The following is a 20349-nucleotide window of genomic DNA, read 5'->3' on the forward strand; positions in this document are numbered from 1 at the left end:
TTATCTTGGAGGGGTAGGTCCTTTCGCTTCTACTCCTCAGTTGGACGAGAGAGAGGACTGGCTTGTTAAAGGGGCCAAAGAGGATTCCCTCGTGGTGGACGAGGGAGGGGTGCCAAGTCCACCAAAGCAATGGCTACCTTACCATCAGCCACTGCTTCAGCTGCCTCATAACCTCTCTGAGGCCTTTACCCACAAAACCCCGGTGGGAGGCAGACTCTTGCAACATCTGCAAGAGTGGCAGGGTATTACTTCAGATGCGTGGGCATTGGAAACAGTAGCCCAGGGTTACTGCCTCCCCTTTCTAAAAAAGTCCTCTGGATCATCCACCGGGATGCCACTCGTTCAAAGTTCCAGATCTGTTCCTTTTGCAGGAAATGTTGAGCCTGCTAGAGAAATGTGCTATAAGGCCAGTACCTGTGAGTGAGAGGAACAAAGGGTGGTACTCTTCCCATTTTCTAATCCCTAAGGACGGAGGATTAAGACCCACATTGTACTTGAGATGCTTGAACAAGTTCCTCAGGAAGGACAAGTTCAAGATGGTCACCCTTTCGCAGATCTTTCAGGCCCTCCAGCTTCAGGATTGGATGGTGTCATTTGACCTTGAAGATGCTTACTTTCATGTGCCTATTCATCAAAAGCACAGAAGGTACCTGAGGTTCACCACTGGCAGTTCTCACTATCAGTTCAAGTTCTGTCATTCGGGCTCACCTCTCCCCAATGGTTTTCACCAAGTTAATGGCGGTGGTGGCAGCGGGTCTCAGGAGAGGGGGGGGATTCACGTCTACCCCTACCTGGACGATATAGCTGATCAGGGCTCGTTCTCCCGAGCAGGCCCTGGAACATCTCCCTATAACCTGCCAGTCTCTCCACAGACTGGGCTTCTCCCTCAATTACAAGAAGTCCCACATGATACCTTCTCAGAGACTGGAGATAATAGTTACGGATGCCTCCCTCACTGGATGGGGAACCCATGCCAACAATCTGAAGGTAAGCGTTTGTTGGTCTCCATCACAGTCCAAACTACATATCAATCTTTTGGAGCTGAGGGCAATCAGACTCGCGCTGAGGGCCTGTCTGCCCTCCCTACGGGGGAATAATATCCTGATAATGATAGACAACACAGTGGCCATGTACTACTTCAACAAGAGACGAGGTGTAGGGTCACTACCACTGTGCAGAGGCAATGCAGCTCTGGTTCTGGGCAATTCAAGAAGGAATCTCCCTATCGACAGTTCAGCTAGCTGCAGAGGAGAACACAGCTGCAGACTTTCTGAGCAGGCAGAACATAGTCTCCCACGAGTGGGAACTAGCTCAGGAAGTCCTTTAATAGATCTTCACCATTTGGGGAACCCATCAAGTAGATCTTTTCGCGACCAGTGTCAACAGGGAATGCAAACTGTTTGGCTCCAGGGAATTTCCCCCAAGAGGAGTTCTAGGGGACTTGTTCATAGTGGACTGGGAGTTTCCACTCCTGTATGCAGTCCCCGTCAGGAGGTTGAGAAAGTTCGGGAAACCCATGATCCTAAATTCTCCCGATTGGGCTAGGAGGACATGCTACCCGGACCTTCTACACATGTCCATCTGCCCTCCAATACATCTTCCACAAGGAGATGACCTTCTCTCGCAAGAGAAGGGTCGGGCTCTCCATCCAGAGGTCAAGCCATTCAACCTTCACGCATGGTTTGAGAGGTTGAGATCTAAGGATTGGGACCTCCCAGATGACGTAATGGAGACATTGCATTCAGCCAGAAGGCCAGCAACTAAATCCTTGTGCTGCTGCCATTGGAAGAAATTCTGTAGCTGGTGCAGGGAAAACTATGTAGACCCTTTTCAAAGTAGTACACCTATGGTATTCTCTTTTTTGTTACATTTGTCAAATCTGGCTCTCCAGATTTGGGACAATTAAAGGATACTTGGTGGCGCTTTCAATCTTCAAGCACACGTCGGAAGCAGTATCCTACTTCAAGATGCCATTAATCGTACAATTCCTAAAGGGACTCACTAACGTGTTCCCTCCGTCTCCGTTTCAAGTTCCGATTTGGGAGCTCAATCTTGTAGTAAAATTCCTTATGTGCGCTCCTTTCGGGCCACTTCATTCGTATCCTTTAAGGCTGTTGACCTTTAAAACCATCTTATTAGTTGCACTAACACCAGCCTGAAGGGTGAGCTAACTACAGGCCCTCCAAGGACAAGGTAGGTCTTAAAGTCAAACCAACTTTTCTACCAAATTGTATCAGATTTTCATTTATCCCAGAAAATTGAGTTACCCTCTTTGTTTCCGCCTCCACACTCTAGCAAGGATGAGGAGAGACTGCATAGGCTTGATCCAAGACAAGCACTTAGCTTTTACTTAGCTTTTACATTTCCAGGATTGCTAAGTTACGTCAGGATGACCAACTTTTTGTTGGATACATGGGTCACAAGTTGAGACTATCTGTTACAAAACAAACATTGTCTAGATGGATCATATTGGGCATTATGGAATGCTACAGATTGGCTGAGAAAGATCCCCCCAGAAGGCCTCAGGGCCCATTCCACAAGGGGCATGGAAACATCTGCTGTCCCGACACTAATGGACGTCCCATCCCCATGTCTGCTGGACCCCATACCAGTCTGCGAGAAACGAACAAGAGTCATTGTTCACCAGGGCAGTCAATTTGTCCATCAAGAACATATTCTTGAGTTTTTTCATCCTTTCGTCTTTGGAAGGCGTTTCCGGGCTCTTCCACTTCTGGGCCAGGGCCACTCTGCCCGCCCTTAACATAGTTTCCACCATCCTTGGGTACCGGTACAGTTCCGCCTCCTCCGGAGGGAGGCCCAGCAGCATGGCCAGCGGGTTGAGAGGAAGAGAGTCCTCCGCTACCTCCGCTATCCAATCCTTCACGGATTCCCAGTAGGACTGCACTTTCGGGCATAGCTACCACATGTGCCCTCTGGTCCCTGCCTGGCCACAGCCCCTCGGGCAGTCTGGTGATACCCCTGTGAACATTTTCGAGAGTTTTTTCGGGTCTCTGTGCCACCCCTGCAGGACTTTGAAATTATGTTCCATGTATGAAGTAAAAAGATTGCCATGAAACGATATCCTAAAGATGCGAGCCCAGGCATCGTCAGATATCTCTTCCCCCGCCAGATCATTCCAAAACCCACGAAAACCTCTCCTAGCCTGAAGGTTATGGGTGTTGAGGACTGTGTACATACAGGAAACCGCGCCCTTTCTGGAAGTTGCTGAGTGGAGGAGTTTCTCGAAGGGAGTCAATTGTCTCCGAAGGTTTGGGCCCCATGCGGGGTTGCTGAGGATACCCTTAAGACGAAGGTATTCGAAGATGGAGAGGGACCCACCTCCCAGCCCATCCCTGAGGTCCTCATAACGCAGGAACTCGCCCTCTCTGAACAGTTGGCCTGCCCATTCCAAGCCCTCGTCAGACCATCACTGGGATTGGCTGAACCCTCTTCTGCCCAATTTCAGAAGGGGCCCCACCAGGAGGTCATAGGGGACGGCCAAGATGAAAGATGAGCTGTTCGAGGACACTCCCTCCAGATCTCCCAAAGAACACCTAGGGTCGGGTGGGACAGTAAGTGTTTCGGAATCAACTTGCGAGGGGACCCTAGGAGGTCTCGGACCTTGAGGGGGTGGACGTCCATGTCCTCCAAATACGACCAATATGTTTGCAAGCCTTCCTTCATGTGTTCTAGCAGGACCCGTAGTTGTGCTGCGTGGTAGTATAACTGGAAGTCTGGGAGACCAAAACCCCCCTCCTCCCTTGGAAGCGTCAGGGTTGCCCTACCGACCCTCAGGGTTCTCCCCTGCCAAATGAAGTCTCGGACCCCTTTATGCAAGTCTATGAAGGTTTGGGCGGGTACCCGGGTAGGGAGGGCCGTGAAGAGATACAAAAGCCGGGGTAGTATATTCATTTTTACCGCCGTCATCCGGCCATACCAGGAGAGAATCATTTTTCCCCATCTCCTCAGGTCAGAATTGATTTCAGATAGAATGGGCCCGTAATTGGAGGTACCCAGTTCCGATAAATCCCTAGTGAGGAGGACGCCTAGGTATTTAACGTTGTCCTTGCTAACTGCTATCCCGTGAAATCTGGGCAGGGGGTCCAGTACCGGGTCCACCAGGCGCATTTTGAGGAGAACGGACTTAGTCGTGTTAATCTTCAGGCCCGAGAACCTCCCGAAGGAGCTGACCAGGGACAGAAGGGGAGGGATCGAAGAGGCCGGGTCCACCAGATATGCCAGGATGTCATCGGCAAACAGGGAGAGCATAAATTCCACCTCCCCCCTTCTAATATCCCCAATGTCTGGGTGGGATCTGACCGCTATGGCCAAAGCCTCCATTGTGAGGACATATAACAGGGGGGAGAGAGGGCAGTCCTGTCTAGTTCCCTGGGTAAGAGGAAAGGATTCTGACAGCAAGCCGTTTACCTGGACCCGTGCGGTAGGGGCTCTATAGAGGGCGGCCACCCAACTCAAGATGTGCGTCCCGAAGCCCATTCGCTGGAGAAGGAGGGACATATATCTCCACTCAACTCTATCGAAAGCTTTTTCCGAATCCAGTGACAGGACGCATGCATCAAGATTCGAGTTTTGGGCAAAATGTATTAGGTCTATTGTTTTACGGATGTTATCCGACCCTTGTCTGCCCCTTATGAAACCGACCTGATCCCCGTGGACTAGCTTCTGCATTATCCCCTCCATCCGCCTACCCACCACCTTGGCCAGAATTTTGACATCAATGTTAAGCAGGGATATTGGCCGGTAAGATGAGCATTCCCTCGGGTCCTTACCTTCCTTGGGTAGAACCACTATAATGGCTCCCATCATGGAGTTGGGGAGAGTATCCCCCCTCCAAGACCGAGTTGAAAACCTTCGCCAGGTAGGGGGACAAGGATGAGCGAAACCTCTTGTAAAAATAAACCAAAAAACCATCTCCCCCCGGGTAAGTCCCCACCTTCATCCCGCTAATCGCTTTCTCCACCTCTTCCTCGGTCCCCCGACCCTCCAGCCCCTCGGCCAACTCTCGGGGAAGGGACGGTATCTGTATGGAGTCGAGAAACTCCTCGATCTGGGCATCACCCCCATCATATTCCGAGGCGTATAACGACTCGTAATACTGGCGAAAGGCTGCACTTATGTGGGGGGGGTGTCATAACCTAGTGTTCCCCCACTGTCCCTCACCTCCTTCACCATCCTACTTCTCTGGACCGCCCTCAATTTCCAGGCAAGGATCCTATCCGCCCTGTCCCCCTTCTCGTAGTATCTTTGTCTGATCATTTGGAGGCTCCTCTCCGTTTTGTGGAGGAGCAGGTCTTTTAATTGGAGCCTATAATCCTCCAGAGTGGCCACGTGGTCCCGGTCCAAGGTCTGTACTGGGGACCCCCCCCGGTTGGAGGCGTGCAATCTTTTCCCTCAGAATTCTCTCCTGGGTCTCCTTCTCCCTCTTCTGTCGAGAACCCATTTTGATGAGTACCCCTCTCAGGGTAGCCTTAAAGGCGTCCCAGAGGGTGTGCGTGCCCACCTCCCCATTATCGTTGAGCTCGAAGAACTCTGAAATGGCCTCCAGGACAGCCTGGGCGTGTACCTCGTCTCTCAATATGGCGTTGTTACATCTCCAACGTCCCCTCCGTTCTCTACTCCAGTCCCCTGCCAAAGTGTCTCTGACCAGATCGTGGTCCGACCAGGGTACGGGGTCTATACTGTAACCTACTGTGTAAGGACGTAGTGTCTCGTCCACAAGAATATGGTCTATCCTGGAGAAGGCTTTGTGAGTGGAGGAATAATACGAGAAAGAGGGAGTACCCGTTCCGGGGGTGGGCATCGTGTCCACCGAGCCCAGACCCTCATTCACCCTCTGAAAGCTGCGTGACACGGTTTCTTCTGCGGGCCTAGGGTTTATTGTGCCCACCCGCTGTCTGTCTCTGGATGGGTCCAGGACCATGTTAAAGTCACCTCCCACCATCAGTGGGCCCTGGACAAAAGTTTTCAGCCTTTCCCCCACTTCCTCCCAGAATTGGGCCTGGCCCTCGTTTGGAGCATATATTGCAGCCAAGGTTATGGGTGCGCCCTGCAGTGAGCCTCTTACCAAGAGGTAGCGACCCTCAGGGTCTCTGATGATGGAGTCTTTCTCGAATCCCAAGCCTTTAGCCAGGAGGATAGCAACCCCTCTTTTCTTTCCTTTGTGGGATGCATAGAACATCTCTATACCGCCCCCACGCATCTTGGGCTCCCTCCCCCTCGCCCAGTGCGTCTCCTGCACGAAGAGTAGGTCCATCTTAGCCCTCCTAAACTCTCTGCTAATTAGGGATCTTTTCGTGGGGGTGTTGAGGCCTCGCACGTTCAGGGTCCCAACCCCCAGGGCTGGTCGGTCGTCAGCCATAATCGTTGTCTCCTTCCCCCTTGGTCACCAGTGTCGCGTGGTCGTTCCCTCCTTGCTTGCTAGGTTTCCCTGCTTGAACTCTTTTAAAACATTTCCCCAACTTGCCCCCCAACTCGATCCCTACCCCGAAGACCCCAACTCGTGTACGAACCCCCACCCCCCTCCCAGGCGTCCAGCCATGTAGTCCCTCCATTCCTGGATATTTGGCTGGACCACCAGCTGGTTCCCTTCGGCCAGGTGTAGATAACAAAGCACACTAATGTGAGCCCCTCCCCCCCTCCAACTCATCCCCACTCCCGCGCACCTCGGCTCGGGTATTGCTTGAGGAGGAACCTGAACTGTTTCCCCCCTCCCGGTTGACTGGGCTCGAACCATGGACGATCCGGGCTACTCCCTCCGCCCCGTGGGCGAACGTTCCCCGAGCCCAGGATGGAGTGTCACACTGCACCCATGGTTGTGGCCCCCCCCCGGACCCCTTTATACTTGCAAATAGAGAAGTTGCAGCAATCGAAGTGTCCCCATAGTCTGCCTGTTGTTTAGACCCGATGATTCTCATGGGGTCACTGTTATCATCCTTCCGATTCAGCTAGAGTGTAAGCTGAGAGATCTTGAAAAATAGAGATTTGGGGCAGTTATAAGTTATCACCCCTGCCTTCCTTGCAGCCTCCTGAACTTTGGCCTTGTCGGTGTAGTAGTAGAAGCGAGCCAGGACCGTTCTGGGGCTCCCCGACCTTCCCCCGGCTCTGTGCACCCGATCGAACATGAGTTCCGTTGTCATTTCATCAGCGAACAAGAGGGTGATGATGTCTCTCACCACTCTGGTCAGCTCTCTCTCTCCGTTTCGCCCTCCATTTCCGGAATCCCAAAGAACCTTAGATTGTTCCGTCTCTCCCTATTTTCATAGTCGTCCATTATCCTGGCTCTCTCCTCGTCCCTCTTTTCCAGAGCCGCGAGCCGTGTACCGAGTTGAACCTCCAGGGATGTAGAGGACGATTGATAGTTTTCCACTTGTAGGACTCTGTCCTCGATTTTGTCTACTCTTTGGTCTAATTTCTCGAACTTCTGGGCGATATCCAATCTCATTTCTCTAATCTCCAGGAGGATGGAGGCGAAGCCTCTTTCCATTGTCATTGCAGGTTGGCTAGCGGGTTCTGGGTGGGCCATGGTTCCGGAGAGAGGTGGGACCTCGGTAGCAACCTCTGTCTCTCGAAAGCGAAACGTTTGTAGGGTCTTCTTCCAGCTCATGGGGTGTTGCTGGTTTCCCACTCTGGGGTCTGCTGCGGTTTGGGGGGGTCCCGTGTCGCCCCGGGGTCGGGCCGTCGGACATCGCACCAGTGGTGTTTATGGGCAGCGGGTTATCCCCTGCAAGGGGTGAAGCAGCCCACCAGGCGGGCACTCTCCCCGCCAACCGGGGACGGGGGCCTCTCACCAGTGTCGCTGGCCACCTGCAGGTTCAGGGTGGGCCGTGGGCCCGCTGAGGTCGAGGACGCCAAAAGCACCCCCCAATTCGCAAAGAGCCCATGGGGGGTCCTCCTTCAATCTGTGAAGGTGCACTGATCCCCAGCTGCGCGGTCTGTTTCGATTTGGTTGGCCCTTGTGGGTGTGTTAGGCTATCCCGGGGACGTGCCGATATGCGTTGCTCGGGTGGGGTTTGCCGGATCAAGCCGTAACTTGCAAGAGGGATGGGATAGTCCCCCCAGGCGGGCACACGCCCCACCGGCTACTGGCAGGGGCCCTCTCACCTGGGCCGTCGAGTTGCTGTCGCCCCCCAGGGTTATCCCCCCCCGGGGTCATCTGCTGCGTAGCGGGACCTCGCCCTGCCGTGTCCACGGAGTACTATCTTGGATCTGGGTGGGATCCTGGCCGAGGCCGCTCACCCCTTGTGTGCCTCTGGGGTAGTCCTGTGTGCTGGGTAGCCCCATGTGAGGTGGCAACGTCGGTAGTGTCGGCCCCCGTGGGAGGGGGCCGATCGGCCACTCACCCGAGGTGCTGCGGTGTTGTGGGGCTCCTCTCTTGGGCCTCCTCCGCTGGGGTCCAGCCCCCGACGTTGTCTTCCTTTTTCCCGCGCCGCCGCACTGCGGGACTCGGGGCCCTGGCGGAGGGACGGCAGATCCTTCTGTTTGGGGTCGCATGGGGGGGGCCATCGCTGGTCGCCCTCCAGGGAGCGTCTCTCCCCCAGCACTCGCCTTTCACGCCTGGGACCGGGGGGGGGGGCGGACCGTCTCTGCAGCCTTCTCAATGCAGAGGCCCCCTCCGCCTCTGGAGCCGCCGAGCGCGGCGTCTGTGGAATCGCGCACCTCCGCTCCCTGAACTCCGGTTCTGTGTGTGCCTCTCCTCCGGCGGGGTCCAGCCCCCGACATTGTTTTCCTTTTTTCCCGCACAGCCGCACTGCGGGACTCGGGGCCGGGCCGGAGGGGCGGCCGATCACTCTGTTTGTGGTCGGGTGGGCCGCCGCTGGTCCCCCTACGGGGAGCGTCTTTCCCCCAGCACTCACCTTTCACCCCTGGGGCTGGTGGGGGCACGGACCATCTCTGCAGCCTTCTCAGTGCGGAGGCCTCCTCCACCTCTGGAGCCGCCGAGCGCGGCATCTGTGGAGTCGCGCTCCTTCGCTCCCTGAACTCCGGTTCTGCTTGGAGTTGGGAGCCCGTTCCTTCAAGCGGGGGTGTCACGGGGGGTTTAGCCACTCCTGCCTCATGTTATGTTCGCTCGAGGGGGCTTCGGGGGGGGCTCAATCCCCGAAATAGGCCCAGCCTCGGCGGGAACACCGCAGTCAGGCAGCCATTGCCTGTGCGCCTCTTGGTGGCCTCCACCGATCACTTTTTGTGCGGTGGCCACATGGTCTTCCATTCACACTTAATATTACTGTCTGTATTCATCATCGGGTCAGGAAGGAGGATTTGGTAAAACAGTATTATATGCTGTCCATACCAATTCTTAAATTTTCATCTAAAATTCTTACCCCCGCCTCCAAAACCACCACTGCTTTGGGAGGCTTATCTAAAGGTGAGGAATACGTGGGAGGACACAATCCATTCGAAGAAAAAGTTACTTACCACTGGTAACGTTCTTTCGATTTGATGTTCCGCCCACGTATTCCTCATCTCTCCCAAGCCACCCCGCAGTAGAATTTTAGTGCATTACACCTTATGCTCTTTCAAGGTCTTATAATGTTTTTTATACACTAATGCCGTTAATTGTGCATGAGGGCGTAAAAACAGAACTGAAGCTAATGGGCGCTCCATGTGCTATATGTACCAATGATGATGTCGTCTTCGAGACAAAGGCCCTCGAGGGACATCGAGTCGACCCCTTCGACGCACAGTGCCCCCTACTGGAAAAAAGGTTTTCCGAAGCAGCAAAACGATGTATCTAAAGATGAGGAATACGTGGGAGGAACATCCAAATGAAATTACTAGGTGTAAGTAACTTGTTCTTCTCTGCCTACGCCCCAAGGAACTATGGAACCTCCTCCACGTCAGCATCAGACTTGCACCCCCGCCCCGTTCCTTCAATTCAGAAAAGAACTTAAGACCCACCTCTTCAAAGGAATCTCTTTGCCTCAACACCTACGCCATCACATTGCCCCTCATGCCACCTGTCTTGCTAGACCATGCACGCCCCTCTCATCCCAACCACCTGGTGCAGCTGTACCCCTCCTCTGTGATCCTCTGTATTCCACCCCCCGCTGTATATCTGTTCTGTTGTTACCTCTGAAAAGCACTCCATTATGCATCTGTACTGTTGTATAGCTCTGTGAAGCGCTCGGATCCTTATCGAACTAGGTCCGTGCTCAATAAATTCCATAATAATAATAACTACTACACGCTCTGCCTTTGCTATTTCTCCTTATGGCTCTTTGGCTTCATTCAGACTCTGGGTTGTAGCATTCAGCAGGCTTGCAATCATTTCCTTTCTCCTTCAAGTTCCCCCTGCTCTCGCCAGTATCTGGGCTACAGCCCCAAGTAGGTCTCTTTGCAACATTCTTTCTAAAGGCATTGCTACAGGGCCCAGGGCCCTGTACAGGGCCCTTTTCTTTTGCTTCTCTTGGTTAACTCATCACCTTACTTAGCTCTCAAAATCCTCATCCTAACCCCAAGTAGCCCCAAGTAGGTCTCTTTGCAACATTCTTTCTAAAGGCATTGCTACAGGGCCCAGGGCCCTGTACAGGGCCCTTTTCTTTTGCTTCTCTTGGTTAACTCGTCACCTTACTTAGCTCTCAAAATCCTCATCCTAACCTAAGGTTACCATTTGCCCAGATTTCAATTCCCTTTTTCTGTCTACCCCACACTCCAGAAAGTGCCCCAGATTGTTGCTGTAAGCAATGAACACTTTCAGGGTGACAAATCAGCAGATGTTGGGAGCACATCTGGGAAATGGAAGTAAAACCTATTTCCTTCCACTCCAAGTGGAGTTACTATGGTTGCAGGAAGTGTAGTGGCAGCGGGAGCTGACTTTTAAAGTAGGTGCACTACAGCTGGTGTCCCATCGCCCCCTAACATCATGAAGATAAGTTCCTGTCCCATTTGTTAGTCTTAGCACCAGCACTCAGACTAAACCAAAGGGCCCTGCTCCTAAGCAACACTGGAGTTCAGAGTCAAAGGGAGAGGCAATTTCATGAGGTTTTACCTTCCCTTCTGTAGAACTCATCCATACCTAATGCACTTCCCCCAGTCTTCCACATTCCAAATCTTCTTCAGCACCACAATGAACTACATTCAGCTCCTCTGTGCAAATTATTTTCTCATTTTGTACAAAAATGTTTTTTGATTCGGCTGACATTTTATAAAGAGGATTGTCTAGGCCATTGAGAGATGAATGAGTTTCAGGTAGATTTTAGGGCCTGCAAATATTTCCCAAAAAGTATTTGGTGAAAATACAACATGCAATGAAGTGATCACCTGGAAGCATATGCGTTGATGCTGTATGTTATGAAATTAGTGCTGAATATGGATGTTGCTCGGCAGCGTAACCTGCCCCACCCCCAAAACCGTTGATGTGTCTTTCTCACAGAGTGAACCACAGACTAGAGGTGACTGGGATTTACTTGATGAAAATATGGTATTCTTAGTCCTAATTCACACACTATCTGCCCTCTTCCTTCTGACTCCTTTTATACTCTCTTGCTCATTTTGTTTGTCTCAATTACCCATGCAGTTGGTTGCACTGTTATATCTTGATTCACAGGTTTCTGGATTTGTCGGGGCTTCTGAGTCTCACTTCCTCCATCTATATGCAATCCCCCTTCCTCCTTCATCTTACTCAGGAGGACAGCTCCTTTCCCTCATATTTGCTAATTACATGATTTGCAGGAAGTGTGCAGGCCATGGACCTAAGGCAGCCTCTCCCATTTTGGAGTTCCACAGCGCAGTTATGGCAGCCCAGATACAGAGTTCCCTGTGCCTTTCAGTTGACCCTCTTTTACTTTGCTTGCATGGCATGCAAGATCCTTTCGCTGTTCCCCTGCTGGCAGCAAGCAATGAAATGGATGCGCAAGGGGGGGGTGGGGGTTGTTATCCGCTTGCCTACTCCGTAATCTTTACATATTACGAGCTAACACACAAGCCTCCCACTTGCATCTTATGTAGTGTCATAAACAAAGGTGTATACTGCTATGGGCCCTGAACTACCCATGGTCCCTCAGGACACCCTCATCTAGTTACTGTGACAGTGTCAGGATCTTCACCCTGTCAGCGGGGAACAGGGTCCCCATCCGACTTGCGGCAGGTGGCCTACTAGAGCTTATGTCAATGCCGATCTTAACCCAGAGGAGGGATGAGGGGATGCAGTCCTTGACCACTCTGAGTGTGCCCTGTTGGTTTAGGTGGGTCCACTGTCAATCACCCAATGCCTACCAGCCTCCTTTGTGGCCAGAATTGTCTTTTTCCATTAGCGGGACGGCAAGATCCAGAATCCACGACAGTGGCAACCAAGACTAACAGAGAAAGAGACCACTACCAAGAAGCTTCTTTAATATTACAGTAACTCCAAACTTACCGGCACGGATTGGAGAATTGCGATGAAGAAGGAAAGCGAGATAACCGGCAAGCAACAACTTGACCGTACTACTGAGATTGCATGAATGAAAATGAACGAAAAAGATGCGTGAGGGGGTGGGGGAGGGGTTACAGGGTTTTAAACCAGTTTGTTGTGATTGCCAGTCCCCGGGGAAAATCTTGGGGTGAAGCAGGGAGCCAATGGGAAAAGGGACGTACCGCAGACACAAGAGGAGACGGGTATGAAAAGTTTACAAGTGGCAGACTGAGAAAGGTATTGGAGTGAGGTCAAGAGGTGTGTTGGTGCACCGCTATATCAGGATGTAGGCGAAAGGTGGAGTGCCAAGATGTCTATTGAGCTGTTGAAGGCAAATGCAGGTCAGGTGGTGGGAGAGAGTGGTACACGGTGTGAAATGTGTGGTTTTGGGCATGTATTTTAGAGTGACTAAAAGAAGAGATTGTGGCAAATAGGAAATAGTGAGAATGGTTAGTGGGAGTGGAGATTGGCAGAGAGAGGAGGGAGTGAAAGGAAAAGAGGAAGTGTGAGTGGAAGAGATAGGTGTAGAGGGGGAGGTTAGAGATGGGAGAAAATAGTAGGACAGGGAATGTAGCGAAAGAGGAGTGTAAGAAGACTTGAGATTGAATTTATTTTAAAATGTTATTATTGGCATTTCAAAATACATTGATGTGGTGACAGTTAACAATTAGCATTTACCAATAATGAAACAATGTAGCTAATAACATAACTTAAAACAAACAACAGTGGTCTTCGTTGCTTTTAGCCATATTCCAGCTCTTTTTAGGGTGTTCGTATCATCCCGGGGGCGGGGTAGGAGTAGGGGGTCATTATCGAGGGGGTGATGGGACTGCTAATTGGAGGTAGGCAAGTTCGTCGCTGAGGATTAGTTCCAATCGTATGTCAAAGTCCTGACAGCCAGTTTTTGTTTCTCACGGGGGTTTGTCATCAGACGGGTGAAACGTCCCATATCAGGGATTTCCAGGCCTCGTAAGTCATGCTCGGGTCGTCCCCAGTCTTGGCTACTCCCTCTCCCCAGATTCTCGTTTCCACCTCCGACCAGTGTTCCATCTCTTTGTGCCATTTGGTGTATTGGGGGCCCTTCAGAGTTTTCCATGCCATTGCAATAGCTCTTTTAGCCAACACACAGGCCATGTCCATGAATTTTACAATGTGTCTGATCTTGTTTATTCGTGGGTAGGCTCATAGCAGGCATTTCTGCGGTGTACGTTCATGTTGGGTCAAGCCCGTTCTTCTGCAGGCTTGTTCGATTTTGGCCCAGAAGTGTTGTATCTTGGAGCAACTCCAGAACATGTGTGTCATTCCTGCCACGTCTGAGCTGCATCAGGGGCAAAGTGGAGTCGTGGACCTGTTGAATTTGGCGTTTCTGCTGAGGGTCAGGTATTTTCTGTGTAGGACATTTAGTTGGATTAGTCGGAATCTCGCGTTTCTTGACACTTCTCTCGGATATTTTAGGGTTCTTTCCCATTCCTTTTCGGTTAGGCTTGCTCCTAGGTCTGTTTTCCATGAGCTCTTTAGGGTGTCACTTTTGGGGTTGGGTCTGTCCGTGAGTTGGGCGTATATCCTGCAGGTTGGTTTCCAACCATCTCCCAGGTTGTGAATTAGGGTTAGGGTTGGGTTTGCTTCAGGTTCCTCCGGCCATTCGCTCCATTTCAGTTTTGCCACTTCTGATTTTTTGGTACCGTAGGTATTGGCCCTTCGGTAGTCCTTTGTTCATTACCATGGATTCAAACCCTCTGAAGGCATTTTCCTCGTACACATCTCCCCAGGTATAGATGCCATGTCCTCCCATAATCTCGTGAGCGCCAGTTCCCCCCTATTGGAGCAGACGTCCGTGCTCATTGGTGTTTCTGGAGAGTATGGATTCACGATCTTCAGTAGCTTGAGAGTCCTGTCCCACACTCTGCGGCCTAGTTGGACGAGAAGGGGAACCTTTTCTGAGTGTTTCCAACGGACCCAGAGAATTTCTTTCAGGTGTATCGGGCCTATCAACTGACCAAGGAGGTCAGTCTCTGAAGTGGATTCATCTGCGAGCCATTTAGTCACGAAGTTGAGCTGAGCGGCCAGGAAATATCTTTCTAGGTATGGGAGCTGGTCTCCCCCCCCTGCCCTATATGGTAGCGTCAGCGTGTCTAGGGTTAGCCTATGTCTGGTGTTTCCCCACAGCAGGTCCCTCAGTAATGTATTTAGTAGCCGGAAGAAGGAGGCCGGTATATAGTGATGGAGATTTTGGAAAAAGTACAGAAAGCCGCGGTAGCATTATCCTTTTGGTGATGGCCACTCGGCCCATCATCGACAGTGGGAGCCTGGACCCGAACTTGGTAGAGCGCTTGAGCCAATAGGGTGTTCCCCCATGTGTCTGTTCGGGCGTATGCCAAATATTAATACCCAGGTATCTAAAGGTGTGTGGTTCCCATTTTATTCCGACCTCTGGAAGATCTGCCCCTCTGGTCCCAGCCAGTCCCGCAAGTGGGAATATGCATGACTTCTCCGGTTTGAAGGAGATCCCTGATACATTTGTGAAGTTTTTTTAGTACTTCCAGGATAGTGGGTAAATTAAGGTGTGGGTCTCTTAGGTAGAGCAAAATGTCATCCGCGTACAGTGAGATCACGTGGTATGACCCCCCAATGTTTATGCTTGCGTAGAAAAATTGTTTCCGGATGTATATTGCCAATGGCTCCAATCCCAGGATGTATAGCATTGGGGTTAGGGGGCATCCTTGTCTGGTGCCCCTCTTTATGTCCCACAGTGGGGACATCATTCTCCCAGTTTTAACCCTGGCCACCAGAGACCTAAATAGGATTTTAATCCAGCTGATGAAGAATTCACCCAGTCCACATTGTTTCAGGGAGGCCAGGAGCCACTCCCAGAGATTGAAGAGGGTAGAAGTGGTAGATATGAAAGAATAGTAGGAGCAGAGGAAGTGTAAGACATCGAAGGGACAGTGGCGATGGGAGAGAGTGGTAGAAGAAGGGATAAGTGGAGGGAAAGAGGCAGAGGAGAGAGAGAGAGAGAGAGAGGGAGGGAGGGAGACAGAGACAGAGAGAGAGAGAGACATGGAGAGCTAGAGATGTGAACAGGAGGGAGTAGGAGAGAGGGGAGGAAGAACTAGGAAGATCAGAGGTGGGGACGGAGTAGGGGGAGAACATAAGAGACCTTATAGGGGGTGAGCAGAGCGAGGGAGGAGGAGGAGAAGGAGGAGGAGAGAGAGAGGGAGAGGGGGAGAACCTTCAAAAAAATCCCATTGCACTGCAACAGACGATTAGGGAACCATTAGACAGTTGCAGGGGGAGTAAAATAGATACTTACTCCCTTACCAATATGATAGGCTATATTGGACAGTAGGGCTTACTGATCAGTATTTGCATTGCATCACTAGGGGAAATAGGGACGTCTTGGCCTAGGTGGAGGGGGCCCACAGGAGTTTGAGGGAGTAGTTACAAATTTCCTTTAGTCAAACCACTGTGCAGTCTGATAAATCAAATATAAAACCCTTTAATTACTTTCCCGAGTTGGTAACATTATTCAAGCCAGAGGTTACATTATCCCTTTGACCTGGAACCCTCAGTAAGGTCCCTATACACAATAGGTTGGGGAGGGAAGAGCCACTGGCGGTCCACTCTGCCGCCTCAACGGATCCCATCACAGAACGGGAGGCATCACTTGGCCTTGGGGCCTCCTGGTCCTGCTTTACCTGCCTCTGACGTGCATGGCACACCCCTTTTCAGTGAGTGTTCATTAATTAAATATCTTCAGCTTTCCATGTTATATCCTATCCATGATATATTCTAATAATTGTATATTTCCAAAAAGCACAATGCTTTCCAATCTACATAAAGTATGCAGATGTTCTAGGGAAAAGGGCATTCATTAGTTGCATGAACGTTGTGCATCTCTTGATCTTTTTCATAAGCAAAGTAAAAGTACACTTATGACCAATGGACATCAATTTATTTCTGTCTAAAAAGCATGTAGTTGGTCTTTAAATGAATGGCTTTGTGGTTGGATTTAAATGAATGTCTTTGTGATTGATTCTCTAGGTAATCGCACATGAAATCTCACATAGCTGGACAGGAAATCTGGTTACAAACAAAACCTGGGAACACTTTTGGTATGTTGTTTTTCTCTTACTAGGCAGGCATACTTTAAAGGTATTTGGCAACTCTGGCATTATCGCATTGATTTAAAAAATGTATTGTACAAAATATCACTTGGCTTGGTCCTGAGTATACAAGTTCATTATGTTTTAGTATAAACGTTTAACAGCTTCCTTAAACATACTTTTTCTTAAACCTTTTTTTGTGAGTTTCTACCAACTAGTGATTGCTGAAATTAAGTGTCCTTTGTGGAGAAGCATGCCCATCATAATCACTGCTTGGTTAAGGTCTTCGGTAAGGTAGTTAGTCGAGGGAGATGTTCAGTACAAAGTCAATTTATTTTTCTATTTTATTATTTTTTCATAGACCCATACCACTATTTGGCACATTTGGGGTGCTTTTGACAAATAGGTTGGGCTTCAAGAGGTCACATTAGGGAGGTGGAACACTGAAAGGCAAGAACGGCAGCCGATATTAACTGGTAGATACCATAGGCTTTTTGGAGGAAAACATTTGTTCACCTTGTAATACTTGCTGACATCAATTTGCAGGCAAAAGAATAAGAGGATGGTGTTCCAAAGGGTGGATCCTTGTGTGTGAACAGTTCTTCCACCCAAGTGCTTTATCTCACTGGCTGGAGAAACATTTTGTTTTGACAAGTTGGTCCGAGTCGTCTGATCTGTTAATGGGTTAGAAATAGTTCAACGAGTTATTCATGCTAATAGCAATGTTCAAGACAGCCTGCATCACCTTCAAAGAAGTTGACTCCAAAAGCCATTCTACCTGGCCGAGATACACTTCATCTCCTGAGGTCTGCAACCACCAGAAGCCACAATAACGCCAGACTGGAAACAAAGGCCTGCAAGAGGCGGTAACTATGTAGGAACCCAGCCTTGTCCTTCTACGCACCCAGTCTCTGGAACAAGTTACCAGTACAGATTAGATGGGCCCCCTCCAATTTTAGCTTCAGGAAGGACCTGAAGAGCCTACTCTTCAATTAACTTCTCACCTATCGCTGATTGCACCACTCAGCCCTACTTCTCTCCATACAGATAACCACCCTGCCCTAATTCCCCTCTTAATTTACGAGCGGCCTGTTATCCCTGCATCCCTTTGTGTGCCCCCTGTTTACAGCACTCTGTGCATCCCAGCTAGTTGTGTGCTTTATAAATCCTATCCATACATAAAATGGGTATTTCTCTGCAGTTCCCCTGCACTCGCTCATCCAAGGCTGTGAAATTGCTATACCGCTTAGAAAATATACACAATACATATCTTTACTTCATCTGAAGAGCCAACCTTGTTAGGGGTAGGGGTTGCTCACTTTGCTAATTCTGATAAACTAATCATTTGGTCTATGTCACATTCCTATACATGTTTAATTCTTTGAATACAAGCTCTACAGTAGATATCCATGCTGGCCAGTCTTTATTTGATTACCTATTTGTCTAAGCCCAGCTGGCTTGTGCGGCGGTTTATTCACATCATTTCCACACTGCTAACTCTGGAACTCTTAGTCCTAGATCACCTATATTAACAACAACCTACCATTGTTTGTCTCAGTGTGTCGCCCTCATTGAGTTATAAGCCATGTGTGTTTAATGGTAAGGCACAAAATGCAAACCTTGGCAGTAGGGGATGCTTAGGACAAAAGAGTGGTGATTTAAAGTGTTTTCCTTTGTCATCACAAATTCAGTAATGGAAAATCTGTGTACCTCCTATATAGTTAGTGGAAATAGTTTTCCAGTTTTGTTTGATTGTGAGGCGATGGGTTTGTGGTAATAAGATTTTCTGTGTAACTTATTTCTCACTGACAAAAAGGTAGAGCTATTTATACTAAAACGCGTATGCAGTTTACTTCAACTAATTAAATTGGAATGATTGGTCTGTGGCTTTGACTTGCTTAAGCAAAAGACTACTTCCTAGAATGAATGCTTTAGTTTGTGGGTGATGGCCATTTAAGCTCTCGCAATGTAGCTTTCTTGCTTTTTCACTAACCGCTCATTAATAAAATTCAAATATTTTTTCCCTTCCTAGGTTAAATGAAGGTCACACAGTTTACCTGGAGCGAAGGATCGGTGGTAGACTATTCAGTGAGCAGTTTAGACATTTCCAAGCTCTGGGAGGCTGGAAGGAACTTCAAAATTCAGTAAGCATCTGGTGCTCGATTTACAAATGTTCTTATTTTGTTTTTATTTTTCAACTGACGGTTACATGTTAACAACATCAATATTCAACTCAATATAGTATGCAAGAGGCAATATATGGAAAGTGGTAGATTGTTTGTCATTGCATATATGGACATATAATGCTTAGCTACCCATCCTCCTCGCTCCCTTTGTCACTTCTCTGCCAAGTATCTCCGTAAAGGTGCCCAGATGTCCTTAGGCCTGCAAGTAGGTGAAATACTTATTACAAAGCTTTCCTCACATTCATAAGTATAGATCTAGTTTCTGAGCCGCACATGGGCAGTCAGGGCCTCCTTCGCCTTCCAGCATTTGCAAATGTTCAGCTTGGTGATTGCCCCAGCCACAGAAAAAAGTTGTTGCATTTTAATCAGGACTTTCCCTATATCTCCTAGTAGATATTTCAATGGGGTAACTTGTATATGTTTAGTATGTCCATAGGTTTGGCTGCTACCTCTTCCCAGAATTCTTTAATAGGGGGCATTCCCAAAACATATGAATTGTATCTGCCTCCGGGGCTCTGCATTTGGGGCAGCAAGTCTGATCTTTCTGTCCATATTTAGCCAATCTACTTGGTGTTATATGTAAGTGGTTTAGAAGTTTGAACTGTATTAGCCTGAAGTTGTAGCCTTGGTGAACTGGCAATACCTTGCCCATTGCGTGTCCTCTATGGTGATGCTCAAGTCTTTCTCCCATTTGGACTTCATTGTATTCTGGGTAGGAGCGTGTAGTTGGGCTGCACTATACAGTGTGGAAATGCCACCCTTGAATTCATTTTGTTACATAAAGTGGAGAGAAATGGATGTATAGTTGGGGTTGCTGGAAAGGACGCCCATCGACACCTACAGGCCTCCTTCAAGCGATGATATTGTAATGCTGTGGTAAGATTGGTTCCTATCTTCTCCTGTGCCTTTGCTAAAGTTACAAATCTCCCATCTGGGAACAAGTCCCCCACCCGCATCGCCATTCCCGGGTCCCACCTTTTCTGCAAGGTTGTGTCCAACGAGGGTGCCAGATCTGGATGATGTCATAAGGGTGTGCGTTGCCCATATGGATCAGCACATCCCACTTTCTTGAACAGTGCCATCCATGCTCTCATCATGCTGGAGACCGGGTCTACCAACTCCTTGCTTTGTTTATATTTGCTGAATATCAAGGACTGCATGTTCATGGGGGCTGCTGCAAATTTTTCTGCTTCAATGTGTGCAAATTGTTGAGTTGGGGAACCAATATTTAGCAAAGTGCGCTTGCGCCGCGTGGTAGTATAAAAAGAACTCTGGGGCGGCTAGTCCCCCTGTATCAAAGCGTTCACATATTTTGTGCCAACTAACTCTTTGCACCCCCCCTCGATATGAAAGTGGAGGCGAGCCTTTGAAGTTTATCAAAAAAGGGTCGTTCAGGCCAGATCTGGATGTTACAGAAAAGGTACAACCAATTGGGCAATATGACCATTTTGAGCAAGGCTATGCGGCCATACAGTGAGATCGGCCGTTTATTCCAGACCCCCAGTTTGGACTCCAGGAGTATCAAGTAGGGTGCGTAGTTTAAGTCATAAAGGGTCTGTTTGTCTGTGGCCATTGTAATGCCTAGATATCTGGCTGAGCTCGGGGACCATCGGAATGGCGCAGTGGCTTCCAATTCTGCCGTTCCGAGTGT

At 49.5% G+C, this 20349-nt stretch overlaps 1 protein-coding gene across 1 annotated transcript in view; it reads left to right on the top strand.

Annotated features, from left to right (window-relative positions):
* The window catches only part of LTA4H (leukotriene A4 hydrolase), a 590002-nt gene that overhangs the window by 373363 nt on the left and 196290 nt on the right, over positions 1 to 20349 (top strand). The window contains exons 10-11 of the mRNA XM_069629348.1: positions 16451 to 16521; positions 18545 to 18656. Coding sequence (XP_069485449.1) covers positions 16451 to 16521; positions 18545 to 18656 — 183 coding nt within the window. The remainder of the gene's footprint in view (positions 1 to 16450; positions 16522 to 18544; positions 18657 to 20349) is intronic.

This window comes from Ambystoma mexicanum, chromosome 12 (assembly GCF_040938575.1).
Source record: "Ambystoma mexicanum isolate Mex_15411 chromosome 12, UKY_AmexF1_1, whole genome shotgun sequence".
Lineage (NCBI taxonomy): Eukaryota > Metazoa > Chordata > Amphibia > Caudata > Ambystomatidae > Ambystoma > Ambystoma mexicanum.